Here is a 20181-nt window from a genome sequence, read left to right on the forward strand (position 1 = left end):
ACTGAGGCAAGCGTGCATGAAGCTATAGAGGGAGGAAAAATAGCAAGTTATCTCTGTCCTTTAGACTTGTAGTGACATCTATGCACCATCCTTCATACTCTGGTTCTTTTATTCTTTATTCTCTTATAATGGTTTTCTGTATTTTCTGTCATATCTACTGTATAATGTTAAAATGTTCGATGTTCATATTAAACGTGGCCAAAGCTTCAAATAATGAGGTAAATGTATATAAAAGAAATACATATGAGCCAAAACCTCAAATTTCACACTGTTCTGAACGCTCTGTTTTCAACATTCTTCTACTCTCTAGGCAAATGTTAATTTCTCCCCAATTTTGGATCACATTCCTGCTGGAACATGTCTAGCTGTGTAGTTTTCAGATTAGAAGACTTTATTTGTTATTTCTCTACAGTAGAAAGTGCTGCTATACTCGGTTACAATCCACTGCTAACTACATTTAGCTACATGCTATTGACAGAGAAAGCTGTAATCTTGGCTGCTGATGTTAATTTCTCCCCAATTTTGAATTTCTCTTTTTTTAGTATATGGTTTTGAAGCCTTTATTACCTATTATTGCTGTCAGTCTCCGGCTGCAACGGACTGTAACGTTAGAGAGACAGCGATAGCCAGTGTTGCCAACTCTTTTCCAATAAAAGTAGCTAGCAAAAGCCGCCAGATGAGATCATATGGTAATTTAAATATTGGTGACGTCAACGTGAAAACAGTATATAATAGGTCTCCTTTAACTTCATGGTTTCAGTATATATATATATATATACACAAGGATATAAACAATCTTCCTGAAGGAAAGGTCTGTCACACCCTTGCTTTCACAATGTCTGGACATTGGGGAGCTCCGTGTGCCACTGAATTTGCCAGAGCTTACACCAAAACTGGACACAAATTCTTGGAAGTGAATAAGAATACTCCCAGAGACTTTATGCAAGTGGTACAGAGCCCTAAGACACGCTTAACTGTCCTTACAGTAAGTGAGGTCATTAAACCTTCTTGTCTATCAAAGTTATGGTTTCCTGACAAATTAAGAATACATTGGGAAAAATGCCTTTTAAAAGCCTACTGTAGATTGCACTTTGCAAAGCCCTTTTTATGACAGCTGAACAATGGCTGAAAAAATAAATAACATTAACTTAACATTATTCATTAATTTGTAAGGTTTAAAAGGAGAAGATGGTTGGGAAAAGGCCTTACCATTCCCATCATGCTTATATAACAGGGTAAGATTCTTTCCAGAGTTCGTGTGTTATTCACAAACTTCTCAAGTGATGGTTTTCTTCAGACAGGATTTCTATGGATAAAAGATAAGTTCGGCACAGGACTGCTTTCATAATTTAGTTACTGTTGAATAACTTCCTCGTGGTACACTGCACCAAGACTGTACTGCTCATACAGTTGAATATATACAGGTATGCATTATACTAAGTGACACAATGTACATGGGAATGGTTAAAAGGGGCAATGTGTAGCTATCTTTTTCTAAAGCTACCCACTATCTAACCTTTGTCTACATAATAAAACAAGCTTTTTGCTGACAATTGATGCATCTGATTTGCATGTCTACATGAAGAACATCATTTCCTTATGAAGTACCTTATTTTAATTAATTTCATGGAAACTAGTTACAGGTAGTTACACAATGCTCTTTCTCGACCTTAATACAGGACAGGATATAACCTAGTAGGATGTTAGCGATGGTGACAAGCTGTGGAGAGTTTTGGGAAAGCTAGTCATGTTAGCATTTGTAGAGAAATATTTTACTATTTAACTAGAAGCTCTCTGCTCTAACATTTTAATTAAGGCTTCTGATGCACATACCGAGCAATAAACAAGTTTTGTTGCAGTCACTTTTGTTGTCCGACTTGTGCGTCAGAAGCTTTAAATAAATATTTGTTATATATTAAAAAATATTTGCAGGCAAGGCGCACCCATTTCTATTTTTTATTTTTCTTCCTAGGCATGTTTGTAAGCTCCTTTTCCCCACAATGTGTTCATATTATGACACTGCTTCATTAAGCATGGCTGCTATAATGTTTGTTTTGGTTCCACAGACACACCAACTCTTGTATGTAATGAAAGCTTTCTGAATGCACAGATTTATTAAAAAACATATACTTGACTAAAACTTTGTAAAAACACATGCTCATGCATTACCTCAATACACTTAGCATACAGTCTAAAAATCCATATTAATGTGGTGAAATTAACATGCTCTTGTGAATACATGTAAAACTTCAGGAATTTAATAATGGGAAGGGGCATGCTCAAAAATCAGCTTAACATTCACTGTCTGCGGCAACATTCACACTTCAAGTTGTTATGTCCCGGCACCAATGTCACAGACAAATTATTGTACTTGGCAAATAAAGTGATTCTACCACTACTACCATTTTTATGTTGCCAGACACTAGCGCCATTCTTATTTGCATCAAAACAGACCTGGTCTTTCACAAGTTAACCAGAAAGCTAAATGCAAATAACCAACCTTGGTGTGGGTGAACATAATTGCGCAGCTCCTCCCTACTCTCCACTGTTATAAACAAGTGTTTAAGCGAGTGCTGATCCCTGATTAACGCTCATTCCCCTGTGTTTAATAGCGCTCAGTGCAACAGAATGGCAAAGTAAAAACAAACAGATGAGACTACTCCCACGTGGTGCCGGAGCGCAGATGGAGACAACTTATAGACAGAGATGTGGACTTGGCAAAGGCTGGAGTCTGAGCAGGTGTTTGGACCCAGCATGGACATCATGTACTGCCATTTTTAAAGCGCCCAAGAGCCAGTAGGAAAGCAAAGGCCATAGTGTGGAGATGAAGCACATAGGACAGACTGTTCTGCTACTATGAAAACTAGTATGAAATTATCTCTGATGCATTAAAAATATGTGCACCCCTTGCTCTGGCTCAATCAACTTCAAACGGTTTAAAATAATTGAGTTGATTTAGACAGTGACTGTCTTCAGCAGATGTCGGTTGAATACACAAAGGTTTTATTGGCGTAACAAAATTGTCCAAATATTTGCTTCTAAAGGTGGGTTGAATTCATGTTCATAATGTGTCTTTGACCGTCTTGACCGAAAATACTGGAAAATACTTTTCTACACAGAGAAGTTGTTTAAGGCTTGCTTATCTGCCTTTCTAGTGTGGGCTGGAAATGGTCTCTCAGTGTGAGATTGTTTCTCAATAGAGTTGCTGAAATGCAGGGCACCCTGCTGTGATCCCAGGACACCACCTGATAAAACAGTGTCATCCTTCAAGTAGCACTTACCAAGTGCAGAGAACTCTGAAGTGGTAAACAACTTCACACAGACACAAATTTTGGAAGAGGAGTGCAATTACCAAATGCTTTTCTCTTTTAACTCAAAAAATGTTTAGAGAATAATTTGGAGAAAAGACACAATGTGGTTTGACTTATTTTGTAAACCCTTGAAACACACAAATAACCCCCTCGAACAATCACAGAGCCTTGGATAAGACATTCTTTTCATGTTCATAAGGAAAGTAATGGAAGTGCTTCATTGGAAAGAAAACCTTTCAAAGCTGCCCCTTTACTTCCTCCTGCTTCTGAACTGAATTGGTGGCGTCATGCATTATACATTCCCTATTTTACGGAAGATTGAATTAAAACATCCTTTGTCATCAGAAACATTGCTCATTTTTCGAAGTGACCAAGGCATGGCTATGAATAATTATATGAGAGACAGTGCTCTAAAGTGGCCACAGATTTTCATTAGCGCTTCCAGAGAACAGTGCAGGGAGAGGGGGGGGGGGAATCGAGTCTCTGGGCCTGCCTGTATCAACAGTGATGTATCACACAGCCCTGTGAGTCTTAACCGTTCAATTAGGAGCACTGCTGAGGCCCAGCCTGTCAGTGGGAAAGACCAGCAGAGTGCCGGACAAGATCAAGAGCTGCTTCCTCAAACACACTTCAGGAGCCGGGGCCATCAATCTCCCCGACTGTGACCGGCAGGGTGGCCAAGGGGCAGGACCCCTGCAGAAGCTGGGCCTGGCTCAGAAGGCTGCACAGGTGTGGCCATTCATCCCTATCAGCCAGACTAAAAATGAATACGCTCATGACCTTCACAGTGGGGAGAGGGGGTTACACCCTGGGCAGGGAGGGGAGAAAAATCTCATTTTCATCAGCATTTCTCTGGACACCAAACCACATTAGCTTGGGAAAATGCTGAGGCTAGGTTTGTTTTGTTCCCTGAGTTGGCATCCTAGTACAGCATGGGAATTTAGCTGGTTAATGTTGTGAGAAGGGCAATTTGTAAAACATCATCAGGAATTTTCAAAGTGTTTATGTACATGTTTGAGTTTGAATGCCCACAGTCTAGCAGCAATATAATGATCTAAATTTAAGGTGCCATTCTGCCTCACACATGATATCAATCTGTGTTGCTGATTAATTAAGAAGTTTGCAGGGACCTGGGAATGAGAATTACATTGAATAAACAAGTAGTTATAAAGTTAACCATGTGGCAGGGCAGTTTCCAGCCTCTGGCTCCATGTCTGGAGCCAGAGATAAATCATATAAATTATTGGGAGTCACAGCTGTGCATTAATTAGACAGCAAGGGACGTTAAGTTTTAAAATTGTTATTATTCCAGTGGTTCATGGATGTTACCAGTTCTTCTGTAACATGTAATGCTTAAAAAGTATGCAATTGCTAATTATTTCAGGTGCTCAGGTAGAATATATTACTTAGAAAAGAGACAATTTATGTCCATATGCCAACAATCTTAATGAAGATCTATAGGCGGAAACAATGAAAACACAGAGGGCATTGTCTACTGTAGAGAAATAATTAGTAAAATGGCAATGATATATGTTGGGCAATTGTGAGCTGCAGATATTTGTTTAAAATGAAATGAGGCTTTAGAGGAAACAATGGAGCTTTACCAACAATGGAGCCCTGATGGCTATTTATTGTATGCAGGAGGTGATTTGTAAAAATAGCAATTGTTCTAAAATGTTTTGTTTGTAAAAGTAAATTAGGGATAGTACAACCTCAAGTAAAACAACCCTGAGGAAATAATAATTCTCTCTCTCTCTCTCTCTCTCTCTCTCTCTCTCTCTCTCTGATTGTTTTGGTTATCAAAGACAGTTCCTCCAATGCCAGTACTCTGTAAGTAATGGTATTTTTGGCCTCACCAGCACATCTAGTCCTGGCCCTCAGAGGGGGTCCGGGGGCTCCGGTGCCTCCCTCCAGAGGTCTGGTCAGCAGAACACTAATCTCATACTCTGTGTCTGGATCCAGGTGGCCGATCTTGTGTGTGGTCTTGTCTACGGGTTGCAGGTCGTACATGGTGCCGGACACAGTGCGGTATTCCACCTCCCTGTCAATGATTGGGCCGTCCCCATTGATGGAGTTGGCGTTCAGCTGGATCCAAAGGTAAGTGGCACCAACAGCTGTCAGCTGGGGTGGTGCAATTGGCACTGGAGGTTCTATAGAAACAAAAGGTTTTTGCTTGATGTTAAATAAACCTATTATAAACGGTGAAATGGTGGAAAGTCTTGACAATACAGAAAACAATTGTTTTTAATTTGTGTAAAAAGCACTGACATTCCCACACAAAAAAATTTAATTCTTGTACCAAGCAAACATGATGCTCAAAATCAATTTCTTCTTTCAAACAATCAACCACATCAAAATCACTGCGAAGCACATGAAGAACAATCAATAGCTCCAGCTTGTTAGGGAATCTCATCAGTAGTACACTGACTTGAGTCACTCAAACCTTGGCAAATGCTGCTCCATTGAACTACTTATTGATTTCAATCAGAGGACATCTATGGAAACGCCTTGGTTAATTGTCAAATACTGTAGTTGTCATCTCTCTTGTCTGATTCAAAAGCTGATTAAATCTCTCAACTCATGACTGTTGTGGAATTTTATTGGAAGCTAAAAGTCGATGGGAAAGCCTTAAACACAATTCTACAGCGCATTAACTATTTTACAAGTTGTAGCTAGTTGTGGTAGCTCATAACACAACCACCTATCTTATATACTGTTGGGTAATTAGATCTATCTATAGATTTGTAAAGTAACTAGTAACTATAGCTGTCAATTAAATGTAGTGGTGTGTAGTGTATGAGCCAGTTCGCAGCCTTAGACCCTTAGTTGAGGCCCTTCTGGCTGTCCAAAGTCAACGCTTAAATCTTAAGGTGGCCGTGCTTTTGCCATCAGGGCCCCTCGACTTGGAACTACCTGCTTGAGGAGATAAGGCTCGCAGAATCAGTGAACTCTTTTAAGTCACTTCTTAAAACCCATTTTTATAGACTTGATCTCATGTGATGTCGTCTCTTTTTATCCTTTATTGCTCTTGATATGTTTATTTATTTTATTGCTTATTTTTATACGTTTGTTATTTTTTTTCTTCTCACTACTATGCTTTGCGTCTTTTGTCTTATTGTTTTTATTTACCCAAATTTTGTTTTGTTATTGTTTGGCCCCACTGTTTAGATCTGTTTTATTAAGCTCTGGATATCCTGCTTTTGCTTTGCTTTGTCTGTCAAAGCACTATGTAAATTATGTTTTTAAAAAAAGCTATATAAATAAAGTTTTTATTATTACTATTATAAGTGGAATAAGAAAGAACAATGTTTCAGACTGAATCGTAGTGGAGTTAATGTATTTACATTTCAGTATTGCTGTTCAAAAGCAGGGCAAGAGTAGACAAAGTGAAATTTTGAGATGTCATCAGTGTGTCCCAGATGGAAATAATTGCACTTCAATTCAAACAGTTTCAAAGTGTTAGGTCATCTGGGCTGCAGCCTTTGTGTCAACTAAGGAATAAAACTCACTGTACAAATGAAAAACAAATTACTGTATGGTATTTTTAAATAATAGGAAACTGAAGTTTAGGTTAATGAATAACAAAAACATCTATGTACAAATATTTCAAGGTAAGGATGTTTTTCACCAAAATGAATTTTCAAATGATGCAAAAAATAGTGAAATGGATAGCTTATAATGACATTTTCAAACCTGCAGAATATCATCAAGGATTTAAGCAATGATTAGCAAAAGGAATAACTGGTGTATTGGTAGGGGAGTGTTCTGAAACTCTGAGAAGAAAATGCCAATTGGGAACACATGAATTCTATAGATACCCACAACAATAGGATCTATTACAAAAGATAAATGAAAAGATTCCTCTGGGGAGCTGAATGGTGTCATCCAAACCATAATTAAAGCATATTAGGAATGTAACATAAGAATAATTTCGACACTATATCAATGATTGAACACAAATGACAAACATTCTACTAAATATATTAAGGTGAAATGGGAGAAAGAACTCAATAGATTGGCATGATATGTGGAGAACACATCACTCATCTACCAGTTCACAAATCTGGAGGGAAGAATCAGATTTGTTTCTTTAAATGAAAAGTAAGCAGCTGCGCAGTTGTCAGAAATGTTGGTGAGGGTGCAGGTCTTTTGATGTAGACCATTGTCATGTTTTTTGGGAATGTCAGAAAGTTATTGTATATTGGTAAGTAAAGAAATGGTAAGTAAAGAGTCACAACGAATAATATAAGGTCCCTAAAAGTTGTTTGGTGCTTTATCTATGTAAATTCTTTGAAGAAAATATTATTGCTAGTGATAGATATTTGATCAAAATACTGCTTGTAGCTAGCAAGAAAGCTATCACTAGGAACTGGGGTAAGGAAACACCACCAATGAAGAACCAATGGCTAACAATTATGGAAGAAATATTTAATGGAAAGACTGACACAAACTGAGACTACAAGAACCACAACTGGACAGAAAACGGGAAAAATGGACTCAAAATGACGACGCTGGACTAGAGCAACAGTTAACCGAAACGTAACTCTAAAAAGTTTTTAAAATGTGAAGGCAATCCCCAAGCAGATTTCTTTTTGTTTTGTTTGCTAGTGTTTGTGAGTTTGTTGTTTTAATGGTGAATTGTCAATAAAGATTTAAGTGGGAAAACAAATGAATTAACTAAAGCAATGTCCAAACATAATCCAGTTCAAAAAAAGGTACAAAGAAATAATTTTCAAAAGATATAGGAAAGGAGGGCTTTAAAAATTGCAATGTGTGTTCATTGACGTATGTATATGATTATATATATATATATATATATATATATATATATATATATATATATATATATATATATATATATATATATATATATATATATATACATATTTGGTAAATAAATGAGTACATTTATTTGATGTTTTGTTTGGTTTAATTTTGATATGTCTGAAATAAATTTCTTCATTCATTAATTCAATATTATAAATCAACACATTTTTGGGGCCTTGTGGTGTTCAATGACAATCTTGCAGATGACCTTCTCTCTGTTATGTCTAATCTTGCTTAAACCTTGTGCCATTTCTGGTTCAATAAGGCTTCTCGAAATGTCAGACAAGTGCTTTTTTTCAGGATTGCATTATTACTAGTGCAGTGCCCATACAAAACATGCTTGTTCGGAATGGGCCAAATGCTTGGCCTGTGGTATTGCTGCTTGCAGCTTTCTCAAGAACCGCTCATACAAACAACTTTACAATTGACACTTTCTTGGGTCCTGTGCAATACACCTGCCACGACATTGTTGCGTCACACACCCAAGTCACAGCTACTCACGGTCAGAAACACCAGTGAGAAAACACACCGAAGTTGCAGTTCTTGGTCTCGAGATGTGTGAAAGACAAACAGACAGACAGACGACTTTCTTTATAGTTAGATTAGATAGAACAAACAAACTTCTACAAGAATAGTTCTACACTTTTGTCTTCACTTTTCAAAGTCACATTTGACAATAACGCTTGTTCCAGTTATCATTTTAAAAATAGGTACACCTTCACTATCTCACCGGCGTGTCTTTCATCTCTCCTGGTGCAACCAAAAACAACCCATTGTCAACAAAGAGCTATAACCCACAGCCAAGCCATTGCTTAGGAATCTACCCTTGTCACGTACTACAATAGTTAAACCTCCCAAAGGCCACAGTGAGTAGCACTAATGACCACACACATGTAACAGAATAATGCCATTAGTGGTCTGGCTGCTTCTCATGGAGTTGTCATGGAGAGGGAGAAGTCTCCAGGCACATTAGGGCTGAGGTGTCCCACAGAGAATTGGAGGCTCACCCTCAGCAGATGGTTACCCTACAGTGACCTCAGTCACAGGTCCCTGAACTCCCACTAATCTAAGCTCCCAGTGTTGCTGTCAAACATCACCTAAAGCGAAGCAGCTAATCCAGCAGGTCTTCTCCTGGACTTGCACGCAGTGCAACAGTCTGTGTGTTGGAGCCAGACAAAAGAATGAGGTGATCCAAAATCTGGCTTCAACCATTGGCTTGTTTTGATGGTCTTTTGTAGTATGTTGTTATGCCTTAAAAGGGGTTTAACTGAGTTAAGTGGCAATATGCTAGGATTTAATTTAAGCAACAGAAAGCAGCACAGGCTCATTGTGTAATGCCATCCCTCATAGTACAATATGTTATTACAAATACTGCTGTTGTAATGGTGTTTGGCATGTCATATTTTAAAAGCAGATGAAATCTACAATTAGAAGACCAGATGTAATTTATTTTATTGCATGATAAGTATATGTATCTATTAAAAGAGCCAAATTAAAAGTAACAACTAAAAGAAGTTACTAAAAGTATAGTCTATATCCTTGACGTTCCACTCCTGGGATTGCTCTGTTGCCGCCGGAAAATCCCCCGTATTTCACTCATTTAGGCCGGATTTCCGTTGCCTTGGGCTTCCTTTGTGTTGGCATTTTAACTCCGGTCGATTTATGAGGACTATGGTTAACCTTTTCTCAGATCTCTGCAAGGTAAATCCAGACAGCTAGCTAGACTGTCTGTCCAATCTGAGTTTTCTGTTGCACAACTAAACATACACGTTCCACCAAAACATGTTCCTTCCGAGCCTGCGACACCGCAGCTTTTCTCCGGTGCTTAGCACCGCCCAAGACGATTGTGATTGGTTTAAAGAAATGCCAAAAAACCAGAGCACGTTTTCCTCCCATCCCCAAATGCTGTATGAAGTAGCCAGACTCTCTTTGGAGGAGGGTCTGGCAAAGCGAGACTACTAAAGTACAACTGAGAAATATCACTGTCCTTTTTAATAAAAAACAAAGTCCTACCTCAAACGAGGAGAGTGTCTTGTAGGTTTTTACCGATTTGTTAACGTTTCTAGCTGATTCTGATAGATTCACAGGGTGAGAAACTTTGAATTTAACACAATATTCAACCACATATCATCCACTACTGTTATGATTCTGCATGTTATGATTATCTGATTTTATCTGTACTATCTTAGGATAGGATTACCTGTGGCACCATTAGACTGCAGGATACAAATGCCCAAGGTATCAAGTGAGAGTCCTTCAATCATTTAATCAAGCTTCCTTTTCTATGGATAAATGCTTTTTTATGCATTCTGCATAGATGACACTGCTGCCATTCAATCCTATTTTTGCTCTTATCACTTGAGACGATTTATGTAACAATATGACTAAGCAGCATGATGTATTATAGCAATAAGCATTTCATTTAACTTTTAAAAGTTACTGCTTCACAAAAGCAACAGCAGCTTACGGTGATGAAATAATTTCTGTAGGTGCAGTAATCCTCTGTTCAACAGCCATAGCAGACGCACTGAAAATAACGGATTACCGGTGTGAAATACACTCAAGTGCTGAAACACTTTAGGATATTAACAACTCAATTCCCACTGTTTAAGCCTCACGAGGCAGCTTCGCAGCAGCAGGGCGTTGGAAAGGGCTCCGAACTGAGCTCCATGCTGGCTGGAGATGGGTGACAGTGCGCAGATGACAGTGGCGGCTATACACAAGGGTCAGTGAGCAGCTGTTGTCATGATGTTGACCGGATAGGGAAACGGCCTGGTGACAGCTGCGCCCCCCCCACACGCAACACCTGCCTGCCTGCCAGAATGCATTCACACAAATGCAAACTCATGCATGCACATGCAACTAAACAGTCATCCTGGCATGCACATGGAACCAATGCAAAGACATACTAAGAACCATCAAAGGGCTGCAACTATACGTTTTCTTTCTTTCTCTCTTTATAATATTTTAGTCTGTTAAATGTCAGAAAATTGTGAAAAATGCTCATCAATATTTACCAGAACCCAAGGTGGTGACTTGACTTTGCTTGTTTTGTAAACCAACAGTCTAAAACCCAATATATATTCAATTTACAATAATATGACACAGAGGAAAACAGCAAATCCTCACATTTGAGGGGCTGGAACCAGTGAATCTTTGGCCTTTTTGCTTAAGGAATCACTTAAATGATTATTTATTGATGATTTATCGAAATTGTCATTTCATTTTCTTTCCATTGAGTAATCAATCGATTAACGTTTCAGCACTACAAGACATTCATAAATGGCAAATACTTATACAATTGCGCACGTACGTGCACACACACACACACACACACACACACACACGCATTTAGTTAGGCCTGCCTCCAGGAAAATGACAAGCAGCCTTGAGTTGGTAGCGTGGCCCAGAAAACTATGCTGGAGCTCAGCAAACACTTTGCGGCTCCAGGTAATTCTAACCAGGCCAAGAAAGGAGCCAGCACTTGGAAAGGGAGTAATTATCCCCCTTTCAGAACCGCTGGTTGCACTACAGGAGAGCCCATCACAAAGGGGGCACAGGAAAGTGGCTGCACTTGCCCAATCCGTATGGGGCTCTGGAAATACATGCACTGCGCTTCCACATAGGCGCATAAATCTGACTGAATACCGGCATGAAAGGCAGAAGTGATTACCTGGGATAATCAAGCATTCACTATGCTCATGTTGAAGAATAAAGGCACTGTATGGTAATGAGGGGAGGGGGGAGAGTGAGCCCGTGTGTGACTGTAGCCTGCTCATAAGCCACAGAATGGCTCCGTGGTCACTCCTCCAAAAACGAGTCACGGAAGCGGTGAATACACATTTAAGAAGGATTTACGACTCAGACACATTGCTAGGAGGGTTAAGCACTTGTTTTATGATTGGTACGATAAGAGGAGATATCAGCCTTTTTTATGTGTATGACACTTATAACCGCGAAAACGCCTCTTTTCTTTCTGCGACGAGTTGTCTTATGTTGGAGACATCGAGGTGTGAAATGCAGAATTTTAAGCGGGATGCGTTACATGATTCGATAAATGCCTAAAACTAGAAAATTATTTTAAATATTTATGACAAAGGCACTTTACACTTAACCGGTTTGTCTTGTGTAAAAATATATGTAGTAACACACTGAAAGCAGTGATCAGCAAAAATATTGCCGTCTAGCGAGCATGTGTAAGTGCGAGGATGAGTGAGTGATTGTGTTGCTGAATTTATGCACGAGTGTGGTTTTGAGTGCTTCCAGTGTGTCAGTAAATTTTCTTTGAGTACACCACTGAAACTCACTGATATACTCGGGCAGAGAGACTTTATCTCCCTCTTCACTATGCTGTGTCTGGGCCCGGCCATTCTTGCATGATTGACAGACCTCGATCTGGACAGCCAGGATTAAACCTATCAATCACATAATGCTTGGAGACAAAAAAAAAAAAAAAAAAAAAACAGGGCAGTAAATTCAATTGAGAGCACGGGGAGAAAATTGAGGCGAAGAAATATAGAAGGCCATTACCGGGCTATAGGGCTGTAGGAAAGTGAGGCCTTGCAGGATTTAGCTTCAGACGGCTCCATAAATTCATATCAAATGACTACAGGAGTGAAATATCAGTGAGGTTACTGTAAACCCTTTGTGATCTTTTAGGTGGAATTGTGCTCAGTCAAGGACAGCCTTTACATGGGAAGTATTAAAGTCCTGTGGGTAACAAATCAACATAAAAAGCTAGTATTTTTTGTATCGCCTTAGAGGACATTTTCATCTAGGAACTAGCAACATTTCCTGTTTATCCCCTGTTGACTTTGTTGTATGCGTAGAGGTTATGTGGATGGAAAACATTGTTGCTGTTTGTGCTGTGTTAGTTCAGATAGGCGGTGTTTGTGTTTCTCTCTGCTCTGGGACCAATACTCACGTTTTATGGTTAGTTCCCCATAATTGGACACTCCGACCCCTTTGTCTGAGTGGACGATGCAGCGGTAGCGGCCCGAGTCGCCCTTGGTTGTGTTCTCTACATCGAAAGTGCCTATGAAGCGCCGGTTGTTCCAAGGTTTAGTGGCTTTCATCGGGGCCTCCCGTCCACCAATGCCCTGTTTGGAACCGAGACAAACACACAAGTGAGCCTACAAAATGGAAAGGTTTAATAAGCAAAGTGGGCTGACCTTGTGTGTTTCAGAAACTGTGGTTGAGTGTACTTGTTGTCTGGTCCCGTGCGCGTTTGTTTGTGTCCTATCATTCCCATCGGTGGCTGATAGTAGGAATACATTTATCACACAGGAACACACACACACACACACACACACACACACACACACACACACACACACGGCTCTCCCCAGCTGTCACCCCTCACAGCAGGCAGATGGGGGACATTTGTTCATTAGAAATATTTCTTCATTACTGTCATCAGGGGACTTCACTTAATGTTTGTTTTCCAGCTCCTGTGCTAATGAGGACGTGTTTGTTAAAATGATGGAGTACCTGGCAGAGAACCTTTACCCAGCGTCATGCTCCCACTGATCACATGTGTGACAGCGTGCTTAGCAGCAGAGCCGGCAGGGTTATGTCTGCCAGATGCACTACCTTTGCTGCTCAGAACAAGGTCAATTCAAGACTGCTGTGCAGCTCCGTTGTGCCGGATATAGTACACAGTATCCACAGAGCCAACATCTATATAGGTTAAGACCATACTGCGGTGATCTGAAACAACTGTAATCCCCTGCCTCCCAGACACAGGGGCCTCTGGAAATCCTGTGAGCAGGTGAGTTTTCAAACACAAGTGCACAATAAAGCAATGTGTGAATGGCTTAGCTCGAATTTGTCAAATGATTTATAAAGTAAACTATAAAAGCTACTTGTATTTCCTGAACCCAACTTTTAAAAGTGAATGTAAGGTGTTTCAAAATTAAGAAGTTGTCATACTTTGTACAAGCATGGTAAATGAGGTGCCATGATGCATTACATACACATACAATACATTAACATGATTGGCCATTGACCATTTAGAGTTGTGGTTAAACTGCTAACCAGAAGTATGTTTGAGGTTTACTGTCAATTTAAATGAACATCTGCTCAGCAATCAGCAACATGGCTGTGGTGGAAGGGTTTACATTTGGCCCTATGTAATTAGGGTTAAACATGTTTAAAATAACCAAGTACTCTTGCCTCCAATTACTTTTTGCTTCCCTCTCCCTTTTACAGAGCAATTTGGATCCAAATAGTGTGAGTTATTGAACATGCACAATTGTTTCAAGTGTCTACAGTATTATAGGTTGTTGTGTGATGGGGACTGATTATCAATTTATATTTTGTTTTCCATGTACTTTTTTGGTTGCCAACAGTGGTATCCAGATCGCACAAAATGGTTGAAAGTTGTAACCATGCAACTTGATTTTACTTATATAAAAATGTTGATTTGGTAACCATTCCAGTTATGACAAATATTGTTATCCCCTTACACCAGACATTGATATTATGTATTATCATGACTTATTGAACCTTCTACATTAAATGGCTTATGCTACATTTCTAATTTCCACATTTAAAGAAGACATAAGCCTGCTGCCTTCTTAGACAACAGTAGCACTGCTGATCAGAGGATTACATATTCAGACAGCAGGGTCTGTTCAGTAAGACACATTCATTTCCAGAGGGCCCACTTCTAATACTGACTCCACCCTCTGATCTAGTCTTTTGATCTAGAGGGTAAGTAAAAAGATAAACATGAATTTTACCTGAAGCCAGAGGCGGAAATTGTCCCTTTTGCGTCCATTGACGGTGCAGTGAAAAGATGCAGTCTGTCCAGCGTTTACCTCCACTCCCTTTATAGTCAGGAAGTGAGGTGTGCTCACTATGAAAAAAAAAAAAAAAATCTATTAGACAGCTGCAGAAAAGTTATACAACAGTACATGTCAACTTCCCTAAAATGCGTTTCTACTTACGCATGAGTATTAATCACCAGAACTGAGTGCTAGAGTAGCGGCTCAAAGGCTGCATCAAGATCTATGCTCCTGTGTCCACAGATTTCACTGCTACCCACTTTGTAACTCCTATGCTACGATTTTTATGCCAAACTGAAGAACTAAGAGGAGTAGGCTTGAATGGATAGTGCTCTTACACTATCTGATACTCTCAGCGCCAGAGGCCAGCATCACTTTGTGAGGAACATTTCACCTAAATCCTTAAAATGAGACACCAGAGGCCGATCTTGCACCTACCAAAAACCCAATTTCTGCTATCTGTTGACTGCATCTTTTCATTTATTGAGGGGATTTTTCCAAAAGCATTATTCTCTTCTCCAACTGTGCTCATTATCAGTATGCACACTGACTGGGATAGTCCACAAAAGTAACTTATGTAGAACATGTTTGATTAGTACCGCTATTCTGCATAGAAAAATAGGGCAATTCAGTGGAGCGACCTTGATTCTAAACCAAATCTCCAAAGACTTGGCAAAAGCTAATTCTATCACTTTCATCATCAAGACTTTCACATACTTAATATTTTACAGCCACGTCTTTGAACTACACCTCCTTTATGAATTTGTCCTGTCAATCCATCGAATGCCAAGAAAGACAAATCTATTTTTCTCATCACTAATGTCTTCTTTAATGATGCAAGAAGAGGCAGACCACCCAGTGGCATAATCACACCTTTGTGCTGGATATCCCACATGGTTGTATAAATAGAAAAGGAATTGGCTGTGCTCCACTGAGGAGTAGTTCTGATCACTTTGCTTATCACTCAAGAAACCCAATTGCCACTGAGCGGGTTATTGATCCACTCGCACTTTTGCGCATTTAAACATTGATCACGTCGCATGGCCTCATTGATTTTCTTAAATACATTTATATGCAAGACCTATCGCTATATAAATCAATCTTATTGACATAACATTCGTAGGAATTCAGCGTCTTTCAAATGGGTACCAGGTCATTAGCGCCTTACGATCAGAGCTTGATACTTCAGCTCTGAGGGGTAGTATAAATCAATTGATGAAAACCTGTGTGGTATTGATTAAGACTAAGACTGTCGAGTGTGGAACCTCTTTGTATAAACTTGAGCAGTGCCACATGCACTCACATGACTCCCAGTACTCAAAAGCATAGATATGATGAATCCTGAAGAGCTCTCATCCTTGTTCTCCCATCGCAGCAGCTTATCCCAAAAGCTGCAGCAAAAGAATTCAAATATGCTAGTGATTGCATGTTCATTAGCTCCGCAGCGCACTGTGAAGTGCTTATATTCAGTAAGGACAGCAGAACTTCTGAGAGAGGAGATGCTTTACTGAATATTCTTGAGGGAGGAGAAAAGTGGAATCCAAACACAAGCACCAGCAAACTGTATGGTGGTATTTGTTTTCCGTTCCCCCAGTGTTTTTTTGCACTATTTCTCCCATTCCTCAAAGGATAGATTTAACACAGCCACTCCAAGATTATATCCTGAGCACACTTCAGCATATCAACTGTATGCTCATAAATCTTCAGGGAACTAGGAGGAGGGAGGTATACACTTTGGATTGACTGTAGCATACTCTTTGAAGGCCTTTTGTTTGACTGGGAGGCCTTGAATAGAACAACGATACAGGTATTTGGGAGGGTGTCATGGAAAGGACAATGAATGTTTGATGATATTCTTTTATGGTGAAGGGGAAAAAGGACTTACTGCACTGGTGGCCCTGGACCACGACGTCTTTGATGGCCAGGAAGCCACGCTGCCCTGAGGTTATGGCTTCAAACACAATCTGAGGAGGAGAGAAGAGACTCATAACACCACTGATAAATGGGCATGTCTTTAAATGGCACTTGAGTGAGGCTGCCCATGTGCACAGAGAAGTCCAGCTCCTGCTAATGCAATCTGCTCTTAGCTGGGCCACAGCTGGTCACACAGCTGCAGGCCCCTGACATTATTTCCACAATATGTCAATGGTTGATAGGTGTTATGACATGCAAGTGTTAAATTAAGTTTGAGCCTTGAGACGATTAGCACACAGTCTGTGACAAACACACAATGTGCAGGGGGTGATACGCTGCTGAGATCCCGCTATCTAAATCATTTCATTTTAGTTTCGTCCAGGTGCTGAGATTTTTGCCCTCATCCCCAAAACAATGTAGGTGAATGGGATTTTGTTTGTGCATTGAATAATGACATTAGGAAAAATTCCTATGCGTATACCCATCTCTAAGTTTTCGTGTAAAGTCCTTCCAACGTTCTTATAAACTACGAGCTAGTTTTTGGAATTTGTTTATTTTGCACAATAAAATCAAGACAACAGTAACACAAGAAAATTAAATAATAAAAAATAAAGATTGTGCAGGTGAGATTAAGAAACCCCCTAGGGGCTTAGAGAAGGAATATCACCTAAGGAAGACAGGAATAAAATATATAGAAATATAGAAATATAGATTTACTACATCACACTGCACTATTAAAACTTAGGAAATGTCATCTGGGACAGAATCTGTAAACCTGTTGCTAGGAAACATCTGCAGTGCAAATGCAAAATCCAAAGCAATCAAATATGTAAACAGGAAGTTGATGCAGCCTCACAAGCTGTGACATTAAGGCAGTAACAATAAAGCTGTTATATACTGTATACTACAAGTGTTGCTGAGGTTTTGACCTATTTAGACTATTTAGACAAATATAATTGTTTTAGGAGACCAAATGCTAAACTTAAACGACAATTCTTTGTAAATGTAAGTGTGACTTCGTTTTATTTAAACATGCAAACATTGGAAAAATATGAGGGTGAAATAACAGTTTTAGGCAGGGGTGGAAGTAACAAATTACATTCACTGTATTTTGGAGTATTTTTTTTTAAATCGTTAATTTTACTTTTATACTGTGTATTTTTGTGAAACATTATTGAAAATCTTTCACACTTACATCATTAACAAACAGCAAGTGTCAGGTTAGTATATTGTAGCAAGCTAACGTAAGCTTGGTCAGTTGGTTCACTAAGCAATTAAATGGTTTCATCTGGCAGTTACTGGGTGTAAATATCTATTAACAACTAATGTAAACTAAGAATTATTTTATGTGGTGCAACCTTTTTTTAATCAGTTTTTTTGTGATGCGTGAATCTTCACTTAGCAAGGACTTAGATTATGATTAGGCAAAGTTTAAACTTACAAACGGCTGAAACAAGTGGCTGCTGGCTACTTTGAATAATGCACAGACCTTAATGTGAACTGTTTTTTATTGTTGACAGTATTGTTGGCACTACTTTCTATTAAAGAAATGGTCTCTATAAAAACTGTTGACTGGGGTAGAAAAAGAAACCAAAGTTATCTGCATGGATAAATACCACTAGAGGAAAGTGTGAACATATGTGAACATAGATGCAGTTGCTCTGTCTAGTGTTACTTGTTTGACATGTTTGTTGCTATTACTGACAACAAAAAATCTGAAATCAACTACAACTGTGCTGTGTAGGACTAACATGACTCTATTTTAAGGGCCAAGTTCTCCTGCAAAACAAATGGTCCTAAGCCCTGACAGAGGGCGTGTCCCAGCAGAATGTCAGAGTTATGTACTCACTGGTCTGCACTGTGATAAAAAGGGAAACAGAAAGCCAGTCCCTTCCCAAACCCAGGGTGTGGTACAGAGACCTATTACACCACACACACACTCAGACTACACATGTTTTGCATGCCATTATTCCCTAAATATAAGCCTAGATCTTCCAGGGAATGGTATATATTAATGTATATGTTCCATGTGTCCTGCTAGTCGTAGCTAGGCTGCACACTCATACATCTCTGAGATTCCTTTTGTAGCCTGGGAATGTGGAGGCGGAGATAGTTACCATTGTCATCTGGGAGGCAGGATGCCTTCAGATAAGGGTGTCTAATTATAAATTTCTTTTTTTGTCTCATGAAATATAAAAGTGAATGTCTTGGGTGCCAATTATGGCCTCATTACAGGCTAATTTAAAGGAAATTAAAAGGCCAACCACTCCATATATTGCCACCAGACAAATTAACTAGCCCCCACTCTAATTGAAATCCTTTGTTTGTGCAACAGACATCAGTCAGCCTGCCTAATAGCTGTGATATAATTGATTCCAACATTAATGATAGTGCAGTGCATAATTGGGCCTGACCCACAGACTGAAAACATTCACATGGGATGAAAGCTGTTGATGTCACGGGAAAGTTCACCATTCTCATTTTTCAGAGAGATGCACAGTGAACCCAACATTCAATGTCTACATCACCGCACGATGTCTACATCACCGCACTGGCTATACCTAAGGGACTTTGCTAAGTACTACATTACAGCAGGATTGATTAGCTCTGCCATAGGCTCTACTGTATTGAAATCAAGATAGATGAGGACACATGGGTTTTTCTCTTTCATTGGTGCCCTGCTGCATTTCAGGATACATAATGGGTGTTCATCCTAGTATTTTTGACTAGTATGTGTAGAACATATTTAGACACATTACATTTACTGAAAACTATAGTTTTCGCACAATCTCAATTAAAAGTTTTAGGGATGACCTGACAGAGGAGTAATTATCAAAGGCTGAAAGGCTCATGATGACTTAAAGCCTTACTGGTAATTAAAAAATAATTTCCAAGTATCAGGTGGCTTCCCTTTGACGATTGCGTAGGTTACTATGCAATTAAAGATACCTATAATTAGAACCATGTTGTTAATTAGTGACAGTTTTAAGCATTGGTCTATATTTTCTTGACAGAGTGGCGCCAAGATCATTAGCATCTCTCATTTACCCATGTTGTCAGTTTAGGTCTGGAACAATTACAAATGGAAACAGACCTTCCGCTGAGGTTTGAAAGGCAACAGATGCTGGGAATTTCTCTGAACACAGTGGAAAACTTAACACGTCATTTTGGGCCTAAATGCTCACCCCACGTGCAGAGATTTGCTGAAACAAACGCAAACTGCATGTCAAAATGTTCAAGCCAAACTAAAAACATATGACCAGACTAGCTTTGTGTCATTATGTCACACAAGGATCGTCATCCTGTTACATTCCTCCCTGTCTCGCTTTTCTTTGTCCATG

At 39.4% G+C, this 20181-nt stretch overlaps 1 protein-coding gene across 15 annotated transcripts in view; it reads right to left on the reverse strand.

The window, feature by feature from the left end:
- The window catches only part of LOC116045857 (receptor-type tyrosine-protein phosphatase mu), a 157913-nt gene that overhangs the window by 82792 nt on the left and 54940 nt on the right, over positions 1–20181 (reverse strand). For all 15 annotated transcript variants that reach the window (XM_031293787.2, XM_031293799.2, XM_031293798.2 and 12 more), the window contains exons 4-7: positions 16812–16890; positions 14882–14997; positions 13063–13237; positions 5168–5461 (exon numbers count right to left, since the gene is read on the reverse strand). In XM_031293787.2, the coding sequence (XP_031149647.1) occupies positions 5168–5461; positions 13063–13237; positions 14882–14997; positions 16812–16890 (664 nt within the window). The remainder of the gene's footprint in view (positions 1–5167; positions 5462–13062; positions 13238–14881; positions 14998–16811; positions 16891–20181) is intronic.

Source organism: Sander lucioperca, chromosome 9 (assembly GCF_008315115.2).
Source record: "Sander lucioperca isolate FBNREF2018 chromosome 9, SLUC_FBN_1.2, whole genome shotgun sequence".
Lineage (NCBI taxonomy): Eukaryota > Metazoa > Chordata > Actinopteri > Perciformes > Percidae > Sander > Sander lucioperca.